General features: G+C 53.2%; 1 protein-coding gene and 2 pseudogenes across 1 annotated transcript; 1 reads left to right on the top strand and 2 right to left on the bottom strand.

The window, feature by feature from the left end:
* LOC128820668 (uncharacterized) overlaps nucleotides 1–18,501 on the top strand; it is a 1,438,581-nt pseudogene that overhangs the window by 1,016,275 nt on the left and 403,805 nt on the right.
* The window catches only part of LOC128820670 (zinc finger protein 850-like), a 488,361-nt pseudogene that overhangs the window by 72,082 nt on the left and 397,778 nt on the right, over nucleotides 1–18,501 (bottom strand).
* Nucleotides 4,699–5,681, bottom strand: LOC128820714 (olfactory receptor 14J1-like). Its single transcript, XM_054001533.1, has one exon. The coding sequence runs from the start codon at nucleotides 5,679–5,681 to the stop codon at nucleotides 4,749–4,751; it is 933 nt and encodes a 310-aa protein (XP_053857508.1). The 3' UTR covers nucleotides 4,699–4,748.

The raw sequence follows: 18,501 nt of genomic DNA, 5'->3' as shown, positions 1-18,501 counted from the left end.
AGACCCTTCATGGCTGACAATCAGTCAGACTCTGTCCCCACCGCCTCCCCACCATTTCCCTCATCCAAGCCCTGGCACTCAGAGCAGCTGAGGAATGGAGTCACATCCAGGGCTGTCCCCAGGGCTCAGGATTGGGGCCAGGCCAGTGAAATCTCTTTATTGCTGATCTGGATGAGGCCATTGAGGGCACCCTCAGGCAGTTCCAGGTGAGCCCAGGCTGGGTGGGAGTGTGGCTGTGCTGGAGGGCAGGAAGCTCTGCAGAGGGATCTGGACAGGCTGGAGCCATGGGCCCAGGACAATTGGATGACGTTCACCAAGGCCAAGGGCTGGGTCCTGCCCTGGGCTCACAACCACCCCAAATCCCTGGCCGTGCTTGCCCCTGATCCCCACAGCCTGTCCTGTTTCCTTCATCCCTGCATTGCCAGGGACTTTCTGGGACAAGGCAGCTCTGCTCTGGGGATGGAGGGAGCTCCAGGTGCCAGCACTGGAGTAGGAACCACAACTCATCAGGTTTGTGTCCTTTGGGGGTCAGGAACTGGTGAGGCTCAGAGGCACAGAAAGTTTCTCTTCATGGCCAACAGACCACAGATGAACAGGACACAATTTAATAACCATCACATTCTTTCCTGAGCTATGTGCAATGTCCCAGCAGTGTCTGATGAGTCCAGCATCCACAAGTGATTTCCATACTAAAATTTATTTTAGACAAATGTGGTTCTGTGATAGATATAAACACAATTAAGTTATTGTATCAGGATGCTCGTCCTGGAGTGGAGGCAAAACAGCTCAAACAGTTTGCAAAGCTGTCAGTGGTGGATGGAGAAGGGAGGTCAGGCTGCTTTTGGTGTTGAGGAATTGCTGAAACCAGCCTGACTCATTTCATCTCCTCCTGGCCTGGCTGATCTCCCCTCTTTCCCCTTCCACCCATTGGCTTTTGTCTCCCACCAGGCCCCCGGTGAAGAGCCTGGCTCTGTGTTCTCCATCCCCTCCTCGCTGGCACTGCCAGGCTGGGATGAGGAGCCCCTCAGCCTTCCCTGCTCTGGGCTGGACAAGCCCAGCTCCCTCAGCCTCTGCTCACAGCCCAAGGGCTCCAGCCCCACCTTGGAGGCCCTTCCCTAAGCCTGCTCCAGCTGCCAGACATCTTTCCTGCCCTGGGGAACCCAACCCAGGCCACAGGGACCTGGATAATCCACGGCCTTGATGTCCTGGTCACACAGCCCTGGCCCCTTTTCCCCGTGTCAGGCTCTGGGGTGGATCCTGTGGAACATCCTTTGGTCAAGGCTGTGGCTCCAAGTGGGCCGGGGGGACAGCGGGGGACAGGGACCCCACTGGGCATGAACAGCATTGGACTTGTTGGGAGAAACTGTGAGGGGGAGCTGGGGTGGAGTGACCAACCCAGTGACCTCACAGGGCCCTCCTGGGATGTCACACAGCCCCTCTGAGATGTCACAGCTCGTTCTCTAATGTCACACAGCTGGTCTCTGATGTTCCAGCCAACTCTTTTATGTCACAGTCTGATTTTGATGTCAGACCTCTGCCCTGTGATATCACAGCCAGCTCTGTGATGTCACAGACACAGTCTATGATGCTGTAGTTGCTCAATGACCTCACATACCCCACTCTGTGATGTCATAGCCCACACAGTGACCTCATGTTACCAGATGATAAATTGTCTCCACCAGGTGAGCTGACACCTGGAGCTTGTTCTCCAAAACCCCAGGCCTATGGAAACCACACAATGCCCATTGTGTGAGAAGGGGAGCTGGAAGTTCTCCAGCCTCAGTGTCCTGCCAGCTCAGCCAGGCCCACGGGAACATTGGGGTCCACGACCACCAGGGACCACCAGAGAGACCCCCAGGACAGAAGAGAGCATGGGTAAAGGGGAGGGGAAATATGTTAATGATTTTGGGAAATGATTATCAGATGTGTGTTTAGTCCAGGACAATGAATGAATATGTGTGCAAAATGCAGAATATGAGCAGAAACTTTCCTGCACTCAGCATGCTCAGCTTTGGGAGGAGCTATCCCCCGTGCATCCGACTGAATAAAGAATGCTGCTTCTTAATGCTGCACTGGTGTGAAGGAGTTTTCTGTTTCACTGAATTTTTGGTAACACTCCACTCCCAAGGAAAGCTCTGTCTCCTGCTGCTCACAAACAGAGAAGGGCTGGTGGCAGATGTGGGGGTCGGAGGCTACCTGGGGCACAGTGACCATGAAATAATCAAGTTTTCAGTATTCTGTGAAAGAAGGAGGGGCAGCAACAAAACTTCCACACTGGAATTAGGAAGGGCAGACTTTGGCCTATTTAGGATGCTGATTTGGGGAGTACCGAATCAGGTACTGATTTTTTTAAGGGAAACAGCCCTTAAAAAAAAAGGGTGCAGGGAGGATGGACAGATTTCGAAAATGTAATCTTAAGGGGGAAGGAGCAGCCTGTCCCAGTGCGGCAAAAGATGAGCTGGTGAGGAAAATGACTGCCCTGGCTGCCCATGGAGCTTTTGTGGGAACACAAGGGAAAGAAGAGGATGCATTAACCTTGGACAGAAGGTCAGGCAACTTAGCAAGTGTTTGAGGATGTTGTTAGGTCATGCAGAAAAAAAAAAGGAAAGAGCTGAAATCTCAATTGGAGTTTAACCTGGACACTTCGCTGAAAAATAATAGGAAATGTTTCTATAAATATCTTAATACTAAAACGTGGGATAAGGAGAAACTCTACTCTTTATTGGATGCAGTGGAGAATAAAGTAACTAAAGATAAGGAAAAAGCCAAGCTACTTAACACCTTGTTTGTCTCAATTTTCAATATTAGGACAGGTTGTCCTCAGGACAAGAGTTCTCCTGATCTGGCAGATGGGCACAGGGAGCAGAACAGCCCCCTGTAATCCAGGAGGAAGCAGCTGGTGACCTGCTGAGCCACTCAGATGCTCACAGGTGTATGGGATCAGATGGGATCCATCCTAGGGGGATGAGGGAGCTGGTGGATGAGCTCCCCAAGCTGCTCCCCATCATTTACCATCAGTCCTGGCTCAGCAGGGAGGTGCCAGAGCACTGGAGGTGCCAGTGTGAGCCCATCCCCAAGAAGGGCTGGAAGGAGGATCTGGGGAACTCCAGGCCTGTCAGCCTGACCTCGGTGCCTGGCAAGGTTCTGGAACAGATCACCTTGAGAGCCATCACAGGGCAGCCACAGGATGGCCGAGGGGTCAGAGCCAGCCAGCGAGGATTTCAATATCTGCAGTGATGATCGGGATGAGGGGATTGAGTCCACTATCAGCAAATCTGCAGATGACGCCAAGCTGGGTGTGAGTGTGGATCTGCTGGAGGATAGGAGGGCTCTGCACAGGGACCTTGTTTATCCTGGAGAAGAGGAGGCTCAGAGGAGACAAGGCAGTGTCAGGGCACAGGTTGGACTTGATGATGTCCAAGGTCTTTTCCAACCTTGCTGATTCTGGGATTCCCTGAAACCACCCTTGGAGCAGGTGCAGGAGGAGCCCTGGGCCTCCTCTTCAGAAGCTGCAGCAGCCCAGGTCCCTCAGCTTCTCCTCAGAGCCCCAAAGCCCATCCTGTCAGTCCTGCAGAGCCTCTGCAGCTCCTCCTCCTTGCCCAGAACAGGGAGCCCCACAGGCAGACACAGCAGCCCAGATGTGCCCCCCTGGCCGGGGCTGCCTCTGGCAAGGGAGCAGCACGAGGCACTGCAGGAGCCTGCAGACAATTCCTGCAGCACTTGTGGGATGATCCTGCTCCCCAAGGGACGTTCCCATGGTGCCAAGGCAGGAACTGCAAAGGGGAGTGGGGCCAGAGAGGAAAGGGCAAACAGGGACTGGCTGTGTGCAGGGCAGGGAACAGGGCTGTGCAATAGCAAGAAATCTGTAGCAGGAAGAGTAAAGAAAGCAAAGGTGAGCCCAAGGAAATGCTCAGGGCAGTCTGGGGGTGGCTGCCAGGCAGCCCTGGCTCTGAGCAACAGCGTCTGCAGTGGGACAGGAAAGTCCCAGCTGATGGGAACAAACTTTCTGGCTGAGTGCAGAGGCCAGGACAAAGCTGAGTGGTTTCCCTGGCGTCCCCCAGCCCTTCCTGGCCCCAGAGGCTGATGGCATTTGTGCTCCCTCAGGTTCATGTCCCCACACCAAAACTCTGGGGCTGCTGAGGGGGGTTTTCTGTGCTGAGCATTGGCCTGGCCGTGTTTTTGAGAAAGCCTGGGCAAGGAGCCTGGAGCCCCCAGGCCCTGGCCTGAGGCGTCAGCACTGCCCCAGCACTGCCCATGGCCTGTCCCTGCTGCAGCCCCGGCACTGCCACCCCCAGGACTGTGCCCGGCCCCGAGAGCACTCAGGCCCTGCAGCAACACCAGGGCCACCAGGGCAGCGGGGCAGGGCCACGGGAGCAGCACTGCCAACACCAAGTGCTGCTGCTGCTGCTGGGCACAGCTGCTGTGCCAGCACTGATCTGCCCCCAGCTCTGCACACAGACATTGCTGCTGCAGCTCCAGAGAAGGCAACAAAAGGGCAGCTCTGCAGAAAACTGTGCTGGGAGATCCTTGAGTTCCTTTAATGCCACCGAGAGCGCAGCCCCTCATTGACACAGTCTGTGGCCACAGGGAAGGTGGAGAGAAACAAAATGAGAAATGGCACAAACAATGACATTTCCTTGGGGAGAAGATGAAAAAAATCAAAACAAAGGAAAAAATGCCCACAACCAAAGCAACAAGTATCAAAGATAACTTTTATTACAAATGATTTGCAGAAATTAGCCAGCAGTTTAATGTTCCTGAAAGCATCCAGTCATCTGTCTGCACACTGCAGCCTTGAGCTCCTGGTTCCTCAGGCTGTAGATGAGGGGGTTCAGGGCTGGAGGCACCACCGAGTACAGAACTGACAGGGCCAGATCCAGGGATGGGGAGGAGATGGTGGAGGGCTTCAGGTAGGTAAATGCCCCAGTGCTGATAGACAGGGAGACCACAGCCAGGTGAGGGAGGCAGGTGGAAAAGGCTTTGTGCCGTCCCTGCTCAGAGGGGATCCTCAGCACAGCCCTGAAGATCTGCACATAGGAGAAAACAATGAACACAAAACAACCAAATACCAAACTGGCACTAACAGCAATGAGCCCAAATTCCCTGAGGTGGGATTTGGAGCAGGAGAGCTTGAGGATCTGGGGCACCTCACAAAAGAACTGGCCCAGGGCATTGCCATGGCACAGGGGCAGGGAAAATGTATTGGCCGTGTGCATGAGAGCATTGAGAAAGGCACTGGCCCAGGCAGCTGCTGCCATGTGGGCACAAGCTCTGCTGCCCAGGAGGGTCCCGTAGTGCAGGGGTTTGCAGATGGACACGTAGCGGTCGTAGCACATGATGGTCAGGAGATAAAACTCTGCTGAGATAAAGAACAGAAAAGAAAAGACCTGTGCAGCACATGCTGTGTAGGAGATGGTGCTGGTGTCCCAGAGGGAATTGTGCATGGCTTTGGGGACAGTGGTGCAGATGGAGCCCAGGTCGCTGAGGGCCAGGTTGAGCAGGAAGAAGAACATGGGCGTGTGCAGGTGGTGGCCGCAGGCTACGGCGCTGATGATGAGGCCGTTGCCCAGGAGGGCAGCCAGGGAGATGCCCAGCAAGAGGCAGAAGTGCAGGAGCTGCAGCTGCCGCGTCTCTGCCAGTGCCAGCAGGAGGAAGTGGCTGATGGAGCTGCTGTTGGACATTTGCCGTGGCTGCACATGGGCACCTGTTCATGGAGAAAGGACAGTGAAGTTTTAGAGGAGTTAACTGTAACCAAAAACAAAACCATTTCACATACACGCTCCTCTCTGACACACATGGACATGCTTTTCTGTTTAACAGTTCTGAGGTTTTATTTTTAAGCTCCAGCCACGTCTTCCTGGTATTATTGGATATCAGAAACCCTCAGCATTTCTGCTGCCTCTAGGGAGAACAGAGAAAGTTCTGTGAGGCGAAGTGATGAGAGGATAGTGAGGGGAGGTGGTCTGTCATTCAGACCTGTTCAGAATTTCTCAGGGCTTTAATATTTCTCCAGGGAAAGATGATCAGCTTCCCATGTTTTCCCTAAAAATCCCCCAGGTTCTGTTGAAAGCAGATGGATCCAGCACAGCTCAGCTCCACATTTGTAGCCAAGGACTCACATTGCTCATTTCACCAACCCAGCAGCATTTTCCGTGTCACAACACCTCTGCCTTTCCCCATCAATCTGATAACTCAGAGATGCTCTAGGACAGGTTTGCACCCTGGATTGGAGCTCCCAGTTTGGACTGAAATCTCAGGGAGACTTCCAAGTGTCCTTCTGATGGCATTGGATGAAGGGAGGTGCAGCTCCTTCCCTGGCTGCAGTGGCAGCATTTCCCAGAGCCGGGCACTGGGGACAGCTGTGTCACCCTGAGCCAGCTGTGCCCCCTGCCAGAGCCCCCAGTGCCGGGCAGCTGCTCCCAGCCCTGTGCTCTGCAGAGGGAACTGGGCCCGGGGCTGCAGAGCTGCCCCACGGCTCTGCTGCAGCTCTGCCTGCACAGGAGGGGCTGCACGCCTTGGAGCCCCGGCCCTGAGGGCAGAGGCTTGGCTGGGGGCACAGGAGGGAGGGGGCTTGTGCAGAGGGAGGGGCTGCACTGGAGGGGATCCTCTGCACATCTCTGAACTCTCCCTGCCACAGCATTTCTGGCTTTTGTTTTCTCTCCTTCCCTCATCTTCTCTCTGCTTCCTGGAGATTTTCCTCCTGCAGGTGTTTCCCTGAGCCTGATCTCTCTGTGCCAGCACTCACAGACCCCAAATCTCTGTGCACTCTCCTCGGCCTGACAGAACCCTGCCTGTTTGCAGGGCACTGGCTGGGGGCAGGTTCTGTTTGCAGCTTGGAGAAAGCACAGCTCAGACTGAGCCTGATGGCTCCAGCAAAGGTGATGCTGCTGCTGTCCATGGGCAGAGTGGCTGAACGCACATTAGGGATCTCCTGTGAACCTACTGATCACTAAAAGTAACAGTTTGGATGTCTCAGGCACTTGACAAAATTCATAATCAATAATTCATAATCAACCTTTAATATCCATCCTCCTATACCAGACATTTTCAAATATTAGGAAACTGAACACCAAGTTTTGGGAAATGTCCTCATTTTTATCAAAATCCTTGTCTTGGGAATATTCTATGACTGATCAGAACCCCTCAGCATGTCAGAGCTACTTGAGCATTTCACCTCCCCTGCAGCAGAAATACTCATATTTCTACTCACAGGTCTGTGGGCATTGGGATGTTCCAGCTTGAGGAGATCACTGCAGGAGCTGCAGCTGCATTGTCCTGCAGCCAGAGGTTCCTGTGCCAAGGGCTGGCAGTGATTCTGCCCCAGGCATTTCTCAGCACCTTCCCAGCCCTGACTGATTGAAGCTCTCTGTGCCTCTGGGCTGTGCCCGCGCTGGCTGCAGGCAGTGCCCCAGCCCTGCTGGGCTGGGAGAAGAGCTGCTCATCCAGAGAAATGTGCTTTTGAAGCTCTGCTTGCTTACCAGCATCACCCTCTGTGCCAGGAGGCCGGCCCAGCTCAGCAGCACAGACACAGCACAAGGACTTGAATGAGCCTCTGGGGCTTTGTGCTCAGGCCCTGAACATCAGGCCCTGAGAGGGAGCTGCAGAAACCTCTCCAGAGCTCCAAGTCAGAATCCAACTCCAAAGTTTCTTGGACTTTTAATGGGTCCCACTGAGGGACACGACTGAGAAAGTGTCCCCAGGCCCCAGGCAGAGCAGAGAACTGGAGGCACTGATGACAGGTGGGGACAAAGAGAAGCCAAGTCTTGGTGGCCTGGGGCACAGCAGGGTCTGTGCCAGCAAGGGCTGTCAGGAGACACCTTGTCCTGAGGCCCTGGGGCCTCCTGGCACAGCCCCAGCCAGGCTGGGCACTGTCAGCCCCTTGTCCTGCCCTCAGCATCCCCCCCTAGCCCACATCCCAGTGGCCTCAAGGATCTGCTGGAAGGAGTCCCTGGGGAGCCTTGCTCAGCAATGGCCCTGGGGGCTCCACAATGCTCCCAGGGACTGCAGGTTTTTCAAAGGACTTTGGCTTTGGCTTTTGCCTTGCAGTCTCTGAGAGCTTTCTGCAATCATGGCCTCCAATTATCTGCTGTAATTAGTCCCTGGAGAGGCTTTGTCAGGAACAACACTCTGTGGGGCTCATTAATGCTTCCAGGTACTCAGTTCTTTTAAGGTACTTGGTGTTTCCCTTTGGATACAGACTCAGTGAGAGGTTTGTGCAATCATGGCCCCAATTATCTGCTTTAACGAGTCCCTTGAGAGCTTTGTACTGACACTCAGTGGGGCTCATTAATACTTTGAGATACTCAACTTTTTCCCAAACTTTGGGTTTTCCCAAACTTTGGGTTTTCCTTTCCACATGGTGAGGTTTTTGTGCCATTTTCAGTCTCTGAGAGGTTTTTGTGCCATCCTGGCCTCCAGTTCTCTCTTCCAAGGAGTCCATGAGGAGCCTGTGTTGGGGATGGACCTCAGTGGCACCCATTAATGCCGGGAGACACTTTGGGCTTTTCTTCTGACTTTGACTCCTGGAAAGGTTTGTGCAATCTCCTCTCAGGCCCTGAGGTTCCAGGGCTCAGCTCCAAATGCACCACGGGGCTCATTAGGATCAAGCAAGTCCTGACAAACCATGGCTCTGCCTTGATTTCCCTCTGGCATGGTGCAGTTCATCAGGAAGTTTCTGTAGTGGTTTTGGTTATTCAATTTGAGACTTCTTGGCCAATGCATTAATTAGTGTGGTGGGTTCAGTGCTGGCTAATTACCAATGCACTCACTAGAATATACTTACTCCTTTCCTGCTGTGAGATAGTTTTAGGAAAAAGGAATAGTCAGCTCGAAACTTTAAAAGGGTATAAAGAAAAGTTTAGAATAGTAACTAAAAGAAAGAGTAATAAGAATCAGAACAAAACTTTCAGAACACTGCTCCCTACAACATTTTCTTTCTTACTGACAATGTAAAGAGACAAAACCTGAAATTTTCAGTCAGTTTATCACCTCTAGAATAGTCTTTCTTAAGTTCACTTAGCGAGAGAAGTTCCTCTTGATAATGTTATGGAGACTTCTCCACAATAAAACAGTTATCTCCTGGCTTTTCATTTCCAGAAATAGCAGCTTCCTGGAAAAATCTGAAGTTGTGCAGTCCCTCCCATTTTTTCACAGCTTTTCCCACAGCTGTGTTTATGGGCCATGTCAACTTATGGGGTATTAGTTTGAAGATGAGCTGTTTAAGAGCAAAGGTTCTCTTCATCTATTTCTGAAATCATCTTCATCTCTGGGAACAGAGGTCTTCTTAATCTCTCCCTGAGGGCACAGGGTCTCATCACTCTCCTCCCTTTCTCTGTTCGAACTTCTCATGGGATCACAGCTACTGCAACATTTGCTTACTTTAGCATAGAAGCCTTTGCTGAACAAGTCATCTCCACATACTTTTCAATGCATTATAGGGAAAAAGAGAGTCTGATGTATAAATTCCATCCTTCTCCATAGCTTTACCAGAGGATTTCAGTCCCAAGGTCAAGGCATCTCCTCATCCCTCCCATCTGGGACTCCACTTCCTCTTCACTGACCTCGGTGTCTTCACGTTGCTCCTCTGTGTGCCTGCACTTTGTCCTTTTCTCTCACTGGAGGGAGGATGGAAGCACGGGAAGAGTCAATATCTCAGGCGGGGCCTGCAGATGGTTGCGTGAGCCCGGCCGGGCTGGGTCCTTGCGGCCGGAGCTGTTTTCCCATGGAGGTTTGTGCAGCGGCTGCGCTGGGGCTGTGTCAGGCTGGGCGGCGCTGGGGGCAGGGCCAGGATCTCAGCAGCCAGGCCAGAGCAGAGCAGCAGCACGGCCGGGGCCGATGGCTTCTCCTGGCCCTGCCCGCTGGTTGCGGGCCAAGCCCAAGGGCGGCAGAAGCTTGGCCGAGCCGGCCCGGCCCGGGGCTGCTCCTGGGGCCCGGCGGATCCTGGCTGGGCCCGGGCTGGCGGCGGGGCAGGGCTCGGCAGCGGCCAGATGTCAGCAAGCGCAGCCACGGCCCGGCCCGGCCTCGGCCCCGCGGCCTCCCCTCCCCTGCCCGGCAGCCGATGGGGCCTGGCGGGCTCCCTGGGAAGGGGCCCGGCCCCACGGCAGGAGCCGCCCGGCCCGCCCCGGCCCAGACGGGGGCTGGCCCGGCCTTGGCACCTCTGTGCTGGCCAGAAGGCAAAGAGACCCAGCCAGGCTTCTTCCTCTTTAACTTGTGTCTTCACAGAGGCGTGTCCAGTTCCCTTAGTGGTTTAACAGATTGTCAATTCTCAAAGGTTATTACTGATTTGTTTTTTGTCGGACACAGAGCAAACTGCTAGAAGCTTCTCTTAGGACATCGCTTGTGTGATACAAAACCACCAGAACAGCACAGAGCGCAGAGCTCCTTTGTCCATATGTAGTGGTCATCTGCCCAAGGCTACAAAATCCCACCATGGGAGATCTCTGGGCCCTCTCCAAGGTGTTTTCAGCTCATTGTCTAAGAAAATCACCAGAGGACAGGGCCAGCCTGACCTGTCTGTCCTGGCTACTTTTGTCTGGGAATAATCTTTAGATATACAGAATTTGGGAGGCCAAATGCTAATTTTGGCCATGGACCCAGGAGTAGAAATCCAGTTCGTTTCCATAGGAAGAAAGGAAGGAACAGAGCCCCTCTGTTTCTGGGGCAGATGTGCGGTGACCACCAGAAGGCAAGGCCAGCCAGAGCTGGCAGGCTTTTTTCTGGGACATACTCTTGCATTTAGGAAATTTTTTAGGAATGATACCAATTTTGGCAATGGGCATCTGGAAAGTCAGAGAGTTCTTTTCCATAGCAAGGAAAGCACGGAGCCCCAGTGCTCCAGGAGCTGATGAGAGGCAGCCCTTGGCATTCCAACATCAGCCAGACCTGTCAGGTGGCCCCTGGAAGGCCAAGCCAGGCAGACCTGTTCCATGTGCCCTCGGTTCCATGGGGCCCCACAGTGTCCCAATGGTCCCTTGCTCCCAGGAGGCCCTGAGGTGTCACAATGCCCCCTTGGTGACACGAGGCCCTGAAGGGTCCTCATGGTCTCCATGGTTCCATCAGGCCCCACAGAGTCATGATGGTCTCTGGGTCCATGAAGCCCCGCTGTGTCACCATGGCCCCTTGGTTCCATGGGCTCCAGTGGTGCCACAATGATCCCCTTGGTTCCATGAGGTCCCCACAGTGTCACAGGGATCTCCATGGGAAGGAAAGAACCGAGCCCCAGTGTGGCAGGGGCAGCCACCAGAGGCTAAGGCCAGCCAGACTTGACGGTACTGGCAGATTGCATTGCATGGATGTACAGAGTTTTGGAAGTGGAATCCCAGTTTTGGCCATGGATGCATCAAGGAGAAGGACAGTTCTCTCCCATAGGAAGGAAAGCCCAGAGCCCCAGTGCTTCAGGAGCAGGTGAGAAGCAGCCCTCGCCATGCCAAGGTCAGCCAGACCTGTCAGGTGGTCCCCAGGAGCTCCAGCCAGCCAGACCTGTTCCATGTTCCCTTGGTTTCGTGGGACCCCACAGTGTCACCATGGTCTCCTTGGTTCCATGAGGCCCTGGAGTGTCACAATGTCCCCCTTGCTTCTGCAGTGTCACAATGGCCCCGTGCTTCCATGAGGCCTTGCAATGTCACAATGGCTTTGTGGTTCCACAAAGCCCTGATGTGTCACAATGGCCCCTTGGCTCCATGTGCCCTCGCTGTGTCACAACAGCTCCTCTGTGACACTGCGGGCTGCACAAGGTCACCACGGACCCTTGGTTCCTTGGGGCCCTCGAGTTCCACAATGGTCTCCTTGATTCCATGAGGCAGCACAGTGTCACAATGGCCCCTTGGTTCCATGAGGTTCCCCAGTGTCACCGTGGTCGCTGTCAGAGGCTGGATGAGATCGATGTCCCGAGACCCCTTGGGATGCTCGGAATGCCCGTGTGGGGCCAGGGCCGGGTCAGGCCTTGGTTTGTGGTGGGACAGAGCCCCGCCCCCAGCCCTGGCCTGGCACAGCTGTCAATCACACAGCAGGGGCGGTGCCAACCCAGCTCTGATTGGCTGAGCTGTCAATCAATCACACAGCAGCTGCTGGTGCCTACCCTGACTCTGATTGGGCAATCAGCTGGCAGTCCCACCCCAGGGGCGGGCCCATGGAGGCCCAGGGGGTTAAAAGCCGGAGCTCGAGGCCAGCCCATGGTCTGGATCCTGCCTTCTCCTGGGGTTCCTCTGTTGGCGACGCTGGAACCCGAGCAGTTGGTGCCTGTGTGTGTCTTTCTACAGATCTTCTGCCTTTCTGCTGTTCTCTATTTCTTCTCCTTCTAATCCAATTTACCTAGGACATTTTTAGATAACTTATCATCTGAAGGCTTAAAGGTTTTTCGGTCAAATGGTATAAGTTAATGAAGTTAATGCTAGGATAAGAGGTTTATGTTGAAGTGGATGTTGTAATAAACCCTTTGCTCAAGTTCCTTGATTGTCCATATTTTGCCAGTAAAATTTTTTGTCATTTTTACCTCTTAGCTCACTTGGTTAGAGCATGGTGCTGGTATCACTGAGACTGTGGATACAAGCCCTGTGTGGGCCATTCACTGAAGAGCTGGACTTGATGATCCTTGTGGGTCCCTTCCTAACAAGGAGAATATTCTTTCATCTGGCTATTTTGAGAATATTTGGTTGGTGTTTCTCCTGTGCACCAAACTCAAGTAAAGCAACCTTTGTTTCCCCCCAGCATTTCAGTGTTCTGGGGTGTTACAGCCCTGCAGACTCACAATGGCCTCTTGTTTCCATGAGGCCCCACAGTGTCACACAGGCCCCTTGGTTCCATGAGGATCTGGAGTGTCACACAGGTTTGTGACATTTGTCCTTGCTGCCCCTCACATCCCACTGCCCCACAAACAGCCCCGAGCCACCCGTGAGGGACAGGCCCTGCTGTGCCAGGCTGGGCTCAGGGCTTGGCCTTTCTGCTTCCCCCAGCCAGCCCAGGCCTTGCTCAGCATTGCAGTTCCCTGCTCTGAGCCTTTGGCTCCCTGCAGTCCTGGCCTCAAGGATCTGCTCTCACCAGTCCCTGGGGAGCCTTTGGCAGTCCCTGCCCTCAGTGGGGCCCAGTGATGCTGCAAGGGACTTGGAGTTTTGCTTCTGACTCCTTGAGCAGCTTCTTCAACCTTCGCTCAGTGCCTGAGGGTCCTGGGCTCAGCCCCAAATCCTCTGTGGGGATCATGAAAATAGAGAAAGACTTTGGGGGTCTTTCTCTTCACTCAATGGTCTTCAAGTCTCCAGGGCTTGTGTAGCTGATTGGAGTCAGTTTGGAGTTCTGTTAAAGAGAAAGATTTCAAAGTGCAACTCATCATTTTTTTATTTAATCAAGCGAGTATTTTTTAAAAATTTCCGGTTCAGAGAAGAGCTGATAGAAGCATCCCCAGGTGATCTGGATGCTGAATGTCTCCTTAGGAGGTCTGGGCATGTAGAAGAATGAGCCCCGTGCAGGCTGACCCTGTTTGGACAAGCTGCTCCTCAGCCCCAGCCTCAGCATGTCTGACATGGCCCACCTGGCACTGACATCCCTGTGCCCTGCAGCAGAACCTTGTCCCTGAGCTCTGCAGCTCCATGTCCCAGCCCAGTGCACCGTGTCCCACCTGCTCTCCTCAGGGCTCTGCCTGCACACAGGCCCAGGAGAAGTTTTCCTCTTGGGAAGGAAGGAATGGAAAAGCCTGAGCAGGTTTCCTGAGCAACAAACCCCACTCAGGAAGCACCTGCTCAGTACAGGCTGCCTGGAATGGTGTCACCTTTCTACAAGGGACAGTGTGGCCAGAAATGATCTCTGAAAGCAGAATTCTCTGAGTCTCCCAGGTATCCCTGTCCTTTCCCTGGGTCTCTGTTGCAGATGGAAGCTGCTGGTGCCATCCTCACCTTTAAGCTCTCTTTTGAATGCAAACAGATGTTCCCAGCTGTGTTAAGCAGGATTTGCTCCATGTTTCTATAAATCTTTTGTGTTCCCCATGGAAGGAAGGGGCCATTTTGGCACTGAGGGGGTGACGTGGAAGCAAGGAGTCAATTGTGACCCTGGGGTCCCATAGAAACAAGGGGCCACGGTGACACAGCAGGGCCACATGGATCCAGTGGTCCATTGTGACACTGTGGATCCAAGGAGACCATGGAGACACCCCCAGAACCTCATGGAACCAAGGAGCCCACGGTGACCCAGCGGGGCTGCATGGAGCCAATGGCCCATGGTGACACTGCCCATCCAAGGAGGCCATTTGGACACTGCGGGAGCTCATGGAGCCAGGTAGGCCATTGTGACACTGAGGAACTTCATGCCACCAAATATCCATGGTGACACAGCAGGGCACCACGGGAACCCAGGAACCGCTGTTGGCAGTGCGGAAACTCATGGAACCAGGGGCCCTTGTGGCACTGCAGAACCAACACAGCTGCTGCACCTTGTCCCCTGGCCCTGCACAGCTCCTTGGGAGGCACGGCAGGAGCAGCACCCTGGGAGCCTCGGGAATGCCCCTCTGGGATCCATGGCACACGCTCCCAGGGGCTGGAATTCCAGTTCCCAGCCAGGGAAAGATGTTCCTGTCCCTGAAGGCAAAACTCTTATGGAAGAGCCAAAAGCCAAGTGGAGCAAGATCCTACAGTGACATTTCACTGCCAGCCTTCATACCTTCACCCATGGTGGTTGTAGCTCCTGCACTGGGAATGAAATTAGGGCAGGGTCTTTGGTGGGAGCTGCCCTGTGTCAAGGGAGACACTGAGACTGAAACAGAGCAGGCAAAGAGAGGCAGGAGAGAAAGGAGAACATAAACACAAACAGCGAATGCGATGGAAAGAAGTAATATTGTAGCTTTATTTCCTATCAAAATACAATTTCCTCCCTTTCTCACAAACCTCCTCCCGGTGTCATTCAGCAGGGCTGTCATAACGTTCTTCATTCTGAGTGCATGTTCCAGGCTGCAGCCACAAGGAAACAGGGAATGGGGATTTTCCTGCTCCGGGGGAGTTTGACATCCTCAGCTGAGGAGAGGAGGAGGACAGCTGGGCTTCACCCTTCCTCAGGAAAAGGCTGGTTGGGGGGGGAAAACGGTCACCATGTCTGCAGCTCCTCCCACAGGGATGTGAGGGCTGATCCAAGAGCCCCAAGGGTCACATTCAGGGCTGCCCTCAGGGAATGCTCGCCTGGTACTGAGGGGCAGCATGGGAGCACCTGGATCTCAGAGCACCCAGCTGCCCCCATGTTTGGAGGTGCCTGAGGAGGGCTGGGACGATGCCAGGGACATCCTGCAGTGACATCCCCCCTGTCCTGCTCTGCGTGTGCTCAGTCCCAAACCTGACCCTGATCCTGGTCTCAATCTCACTCCACATTTAGACACACTCACAGTTCTGTATTTAATCTCATCCCAGTGCCTGACTCATCTAGCCCCAGACCCAATCCCAACCCCAGCCCTAAAGCCAATCCCATGTCTAGCCTTAACCCCAATCCCAGCTCTAATCCAAATCTCCATCCCAGCTCCAACCCCAGCCCCAATTCCAGCCCCTTCCTAAATCCTCAGTCCAAACCAAATCCCAGGTTCAGCCCTTCTGGGGGATTGGGGGTGTCTCTGTCCCTCTGACCCTGATGATGTTTGGGCAGGGTCACACCAGGGCTGAGAGGGACAGAGACCCCCCCGGCCTCCCCAGGGATGAGAAGGTCGGAGAGCCCCCCCAGCCCCGAGCACCCTCAGCGGTGAGAGGGACACAGAGCCCCTGGTCCCCAGCCCTGCACAGGCATTCCCTGAGGCCAGAGGGATGGAGACCCCCCAAGCATCCCCCAGGGCAAGGAGACAGAGACCCCCGAGCATCCCCTGGGCTGAGAGGGACAGAGACTGCCCCAAGCACCCCCTGGCACAGGGTGAGAGGGAGTGAGACCCCCCAGGCATTCCCTGGGGTGAGAACGATGGAGACCCCCTGGGGAATGGCCTGGGGTGACAGGGGCAACAACAACCCATCCAAGCCCCTCCCAAGCATCCCCCAGGGTGAGAGGCACAGAGACCCCTCGAACATCCCCTGGACACTGGACAAAACAAACTTGGCAGAAATCAAATATAACTCTGCATAAAATGCCTTGAGGAATATTTGCTCTTCCCACAACTCCCTTGCGATAGAAATGCAAACCTATCCCAAACATGAATAAACTGACAATAGAAGCAATTCTGTGTCAATTCCAAGTTTCATCGGTTCCTGCACAGCTCCAGCTCAGATGCTGGCAGGTTTCGATAAAAGAAAAGTGAAAATTTGGCCCAATACAGATTATTTTAAAAAAGGGAAAGCTCTGTGTATCTGTCACAAAGGTGACAGGGACAAAGAAAAGAATGATTCTCACATTGGCAAAGCCCTCAAACCTATGAATTCGGGATTTTTTTGGGAATTTAGTTACTTGAGCTGGGCATCTTGTAGGACTTTTAGCAGCCTTGTGTTCCTCAACTTGTAGTGAATGATCCTTGTCAGTCTTGCATTTGTCATTTGGTCCCTTTCCTCCAGTGATTTTAACAAACTTTTCAAGGAAGGACAACAAAATATTTTCTTTACACTGGCAACCCACAACAGCCATTTTCCTCGTAAGTTCTCCCACAAGTCCCTCAGAGGAAGCTGCGTTAAAGTTTCCAAGAGTTCCTCTATAAGGAGCCACAATCTGCTCAGCGGAGGGAACCATGCTGTTGTTAAAGGCACTTGGGGTCACACAACAGTGCCCTGAACTCGCAATGCCAAAATAATGTCACCATCTGGTTAATAAAATTGTTAGAGAGATGTCTCTGCCCCAATTAAGGTGCTAACGAGACCAAATCCAAAGTGGATTTTATTGAAGAGTAAATGTGAGGTAGAGAGAGATGGAAAGAAAGAGCAAAGAGGGGAGAGCAAGGGAGTGACAGGGACAGAGACCTCCCCTGGGGCAGGGCAAGGGTGACATTGTCCCCTGTGTGCGGGGCCTTCCCAGGGTGGGGGTTTTACACCTGAGCCAGTTTGGGTAAGGGGGGTGGTGTTCACCCCCCACCCCGAGCAGGGATTGCCTCACTGCTTCAGGTGACAATGTAAGATGTCACCAAAAGTGTGTTTTCAGTCACCATCTTCATGAACTGTGATAAACAGGTGGGGCAGTGTTCTTTATCTCTGCCATGACTCAGCCCTGATAACGCCCTCCAGGGGCCATCTTCTGTTCATGGGCCATTGAGTGTCACTGCAGGACTGATAAAATTACATCATCCCATTGTGGGATGCTCCGCCCAGGGGGAGGAACCTGTCATGGTTGGACACTGGCGCAATGCCAGCGTCCTTATGAAAATGTACTTTCCTTAAATAAATGCTGTGAGATGTTATCAGGAACAGAGCAGAGCAGGCTCAAGCTTAATAACAAAGGAAAAAAACTTTATTAAACTACTACTAATACAGAAAACACATAAACTAAATCTAGGATGAAGACCTTTCAAAACACTTCTCTTCTTCTTAATTTCTAAAAACACTCAGCTATGAAACATTACCTGGGATTCTTGATTAAATTACTACCTTTCAGGTAATCTATACTTAAACTATCAAGGGAGAGAGAAGTCTTTCTTGTACTACAGATTCTTCAGGAAACACAGCTGCCCCCCTGTTTCCCTGTCACACATGGCAACCGCCTGGAAAAAAAAAATCTGCTAGTGTGACACTCTCTATTCTATGTTACAGTGCTCTCACTACCGTGCATGGACAGACTGCTCATAGGGCTCCTTTAAGGATGCTTTGCTGTTGTATCAAAGATACAACAGTTCAGTTTCTCATCTTGGGACTACAGTCCCCCCTATTTTCCCCTGGGGCTGAGGGGTCTAAAAACAGGACTCATCTTCTTCCTGAAGACAGAGGGTATCACTATTTCTTCTTCAGCTTTCTTCGTTTCTCGCTATTCTTGTGCTGTTCGAAGCTGAAACAGGTCTCCCTGAGTCACCACTGCATCCTCCTAAAATGCAGTCTCTATTGCAGGAGATTTTGGTTCAGTCTATGGTTAACAAGAAAAGTCCAGCTAAAAGCTACTTCATCATTTCCTCTCACCTAAATATTTCTTCTTTGAACATCTCAGGTCCCGGACTATCTCTATTCCACTACAAATCAAGGAGGAGTAATATTTTACAAAGCCCTCATTTCCCGGAAAGGGTTAAAAGTTCAGTCTCCCCGGACGGCTGATATCTCGGTCCAGCGTTCCGTCTCCCACACTGGGCATCACCCCCCCCCTTTCTCCTTCTCCTCTGCCGGCAAATTTCCAGGTGCGGCCAGGCTCTCTGTCTCTTTCCCTCTTGGGGGGGGGGGGACAAAGGCATCTCTGACTTCTCTCCACCCTTCTGTCCACAGGAGCTGGCTCGGTTCCAGACCCTCAGCCCCTCGGCCTACCTGGACAAGGCCGCGTGGCTTCCCCTCCCCCACCCAGCCCGTGGCTGGGCAGGGGAGAGTCTGCACTCTCTGATGACCGGAACCAAAGAGACAGTTCCCCTGGGAGTTCTTGCTTTTAACCCCCTGT

The sequence above is a fragment of the Vidua macroura genome, chromosome 30 (assembly GCF_024509145.1).
Source record: "Vidua macroura isolate BioBank_ID:100142 chromosome 30, ASM2450914v1, whole genome shotgun sequence".
NCBI lineage: Eukaryota > Metazoa > Chordata > Aves > Passeriformes > Viduidae > Vidua > Vidua macroura.
This window is presented reverse-complemented; position numbering and strand designations above follow the sequence as displayed.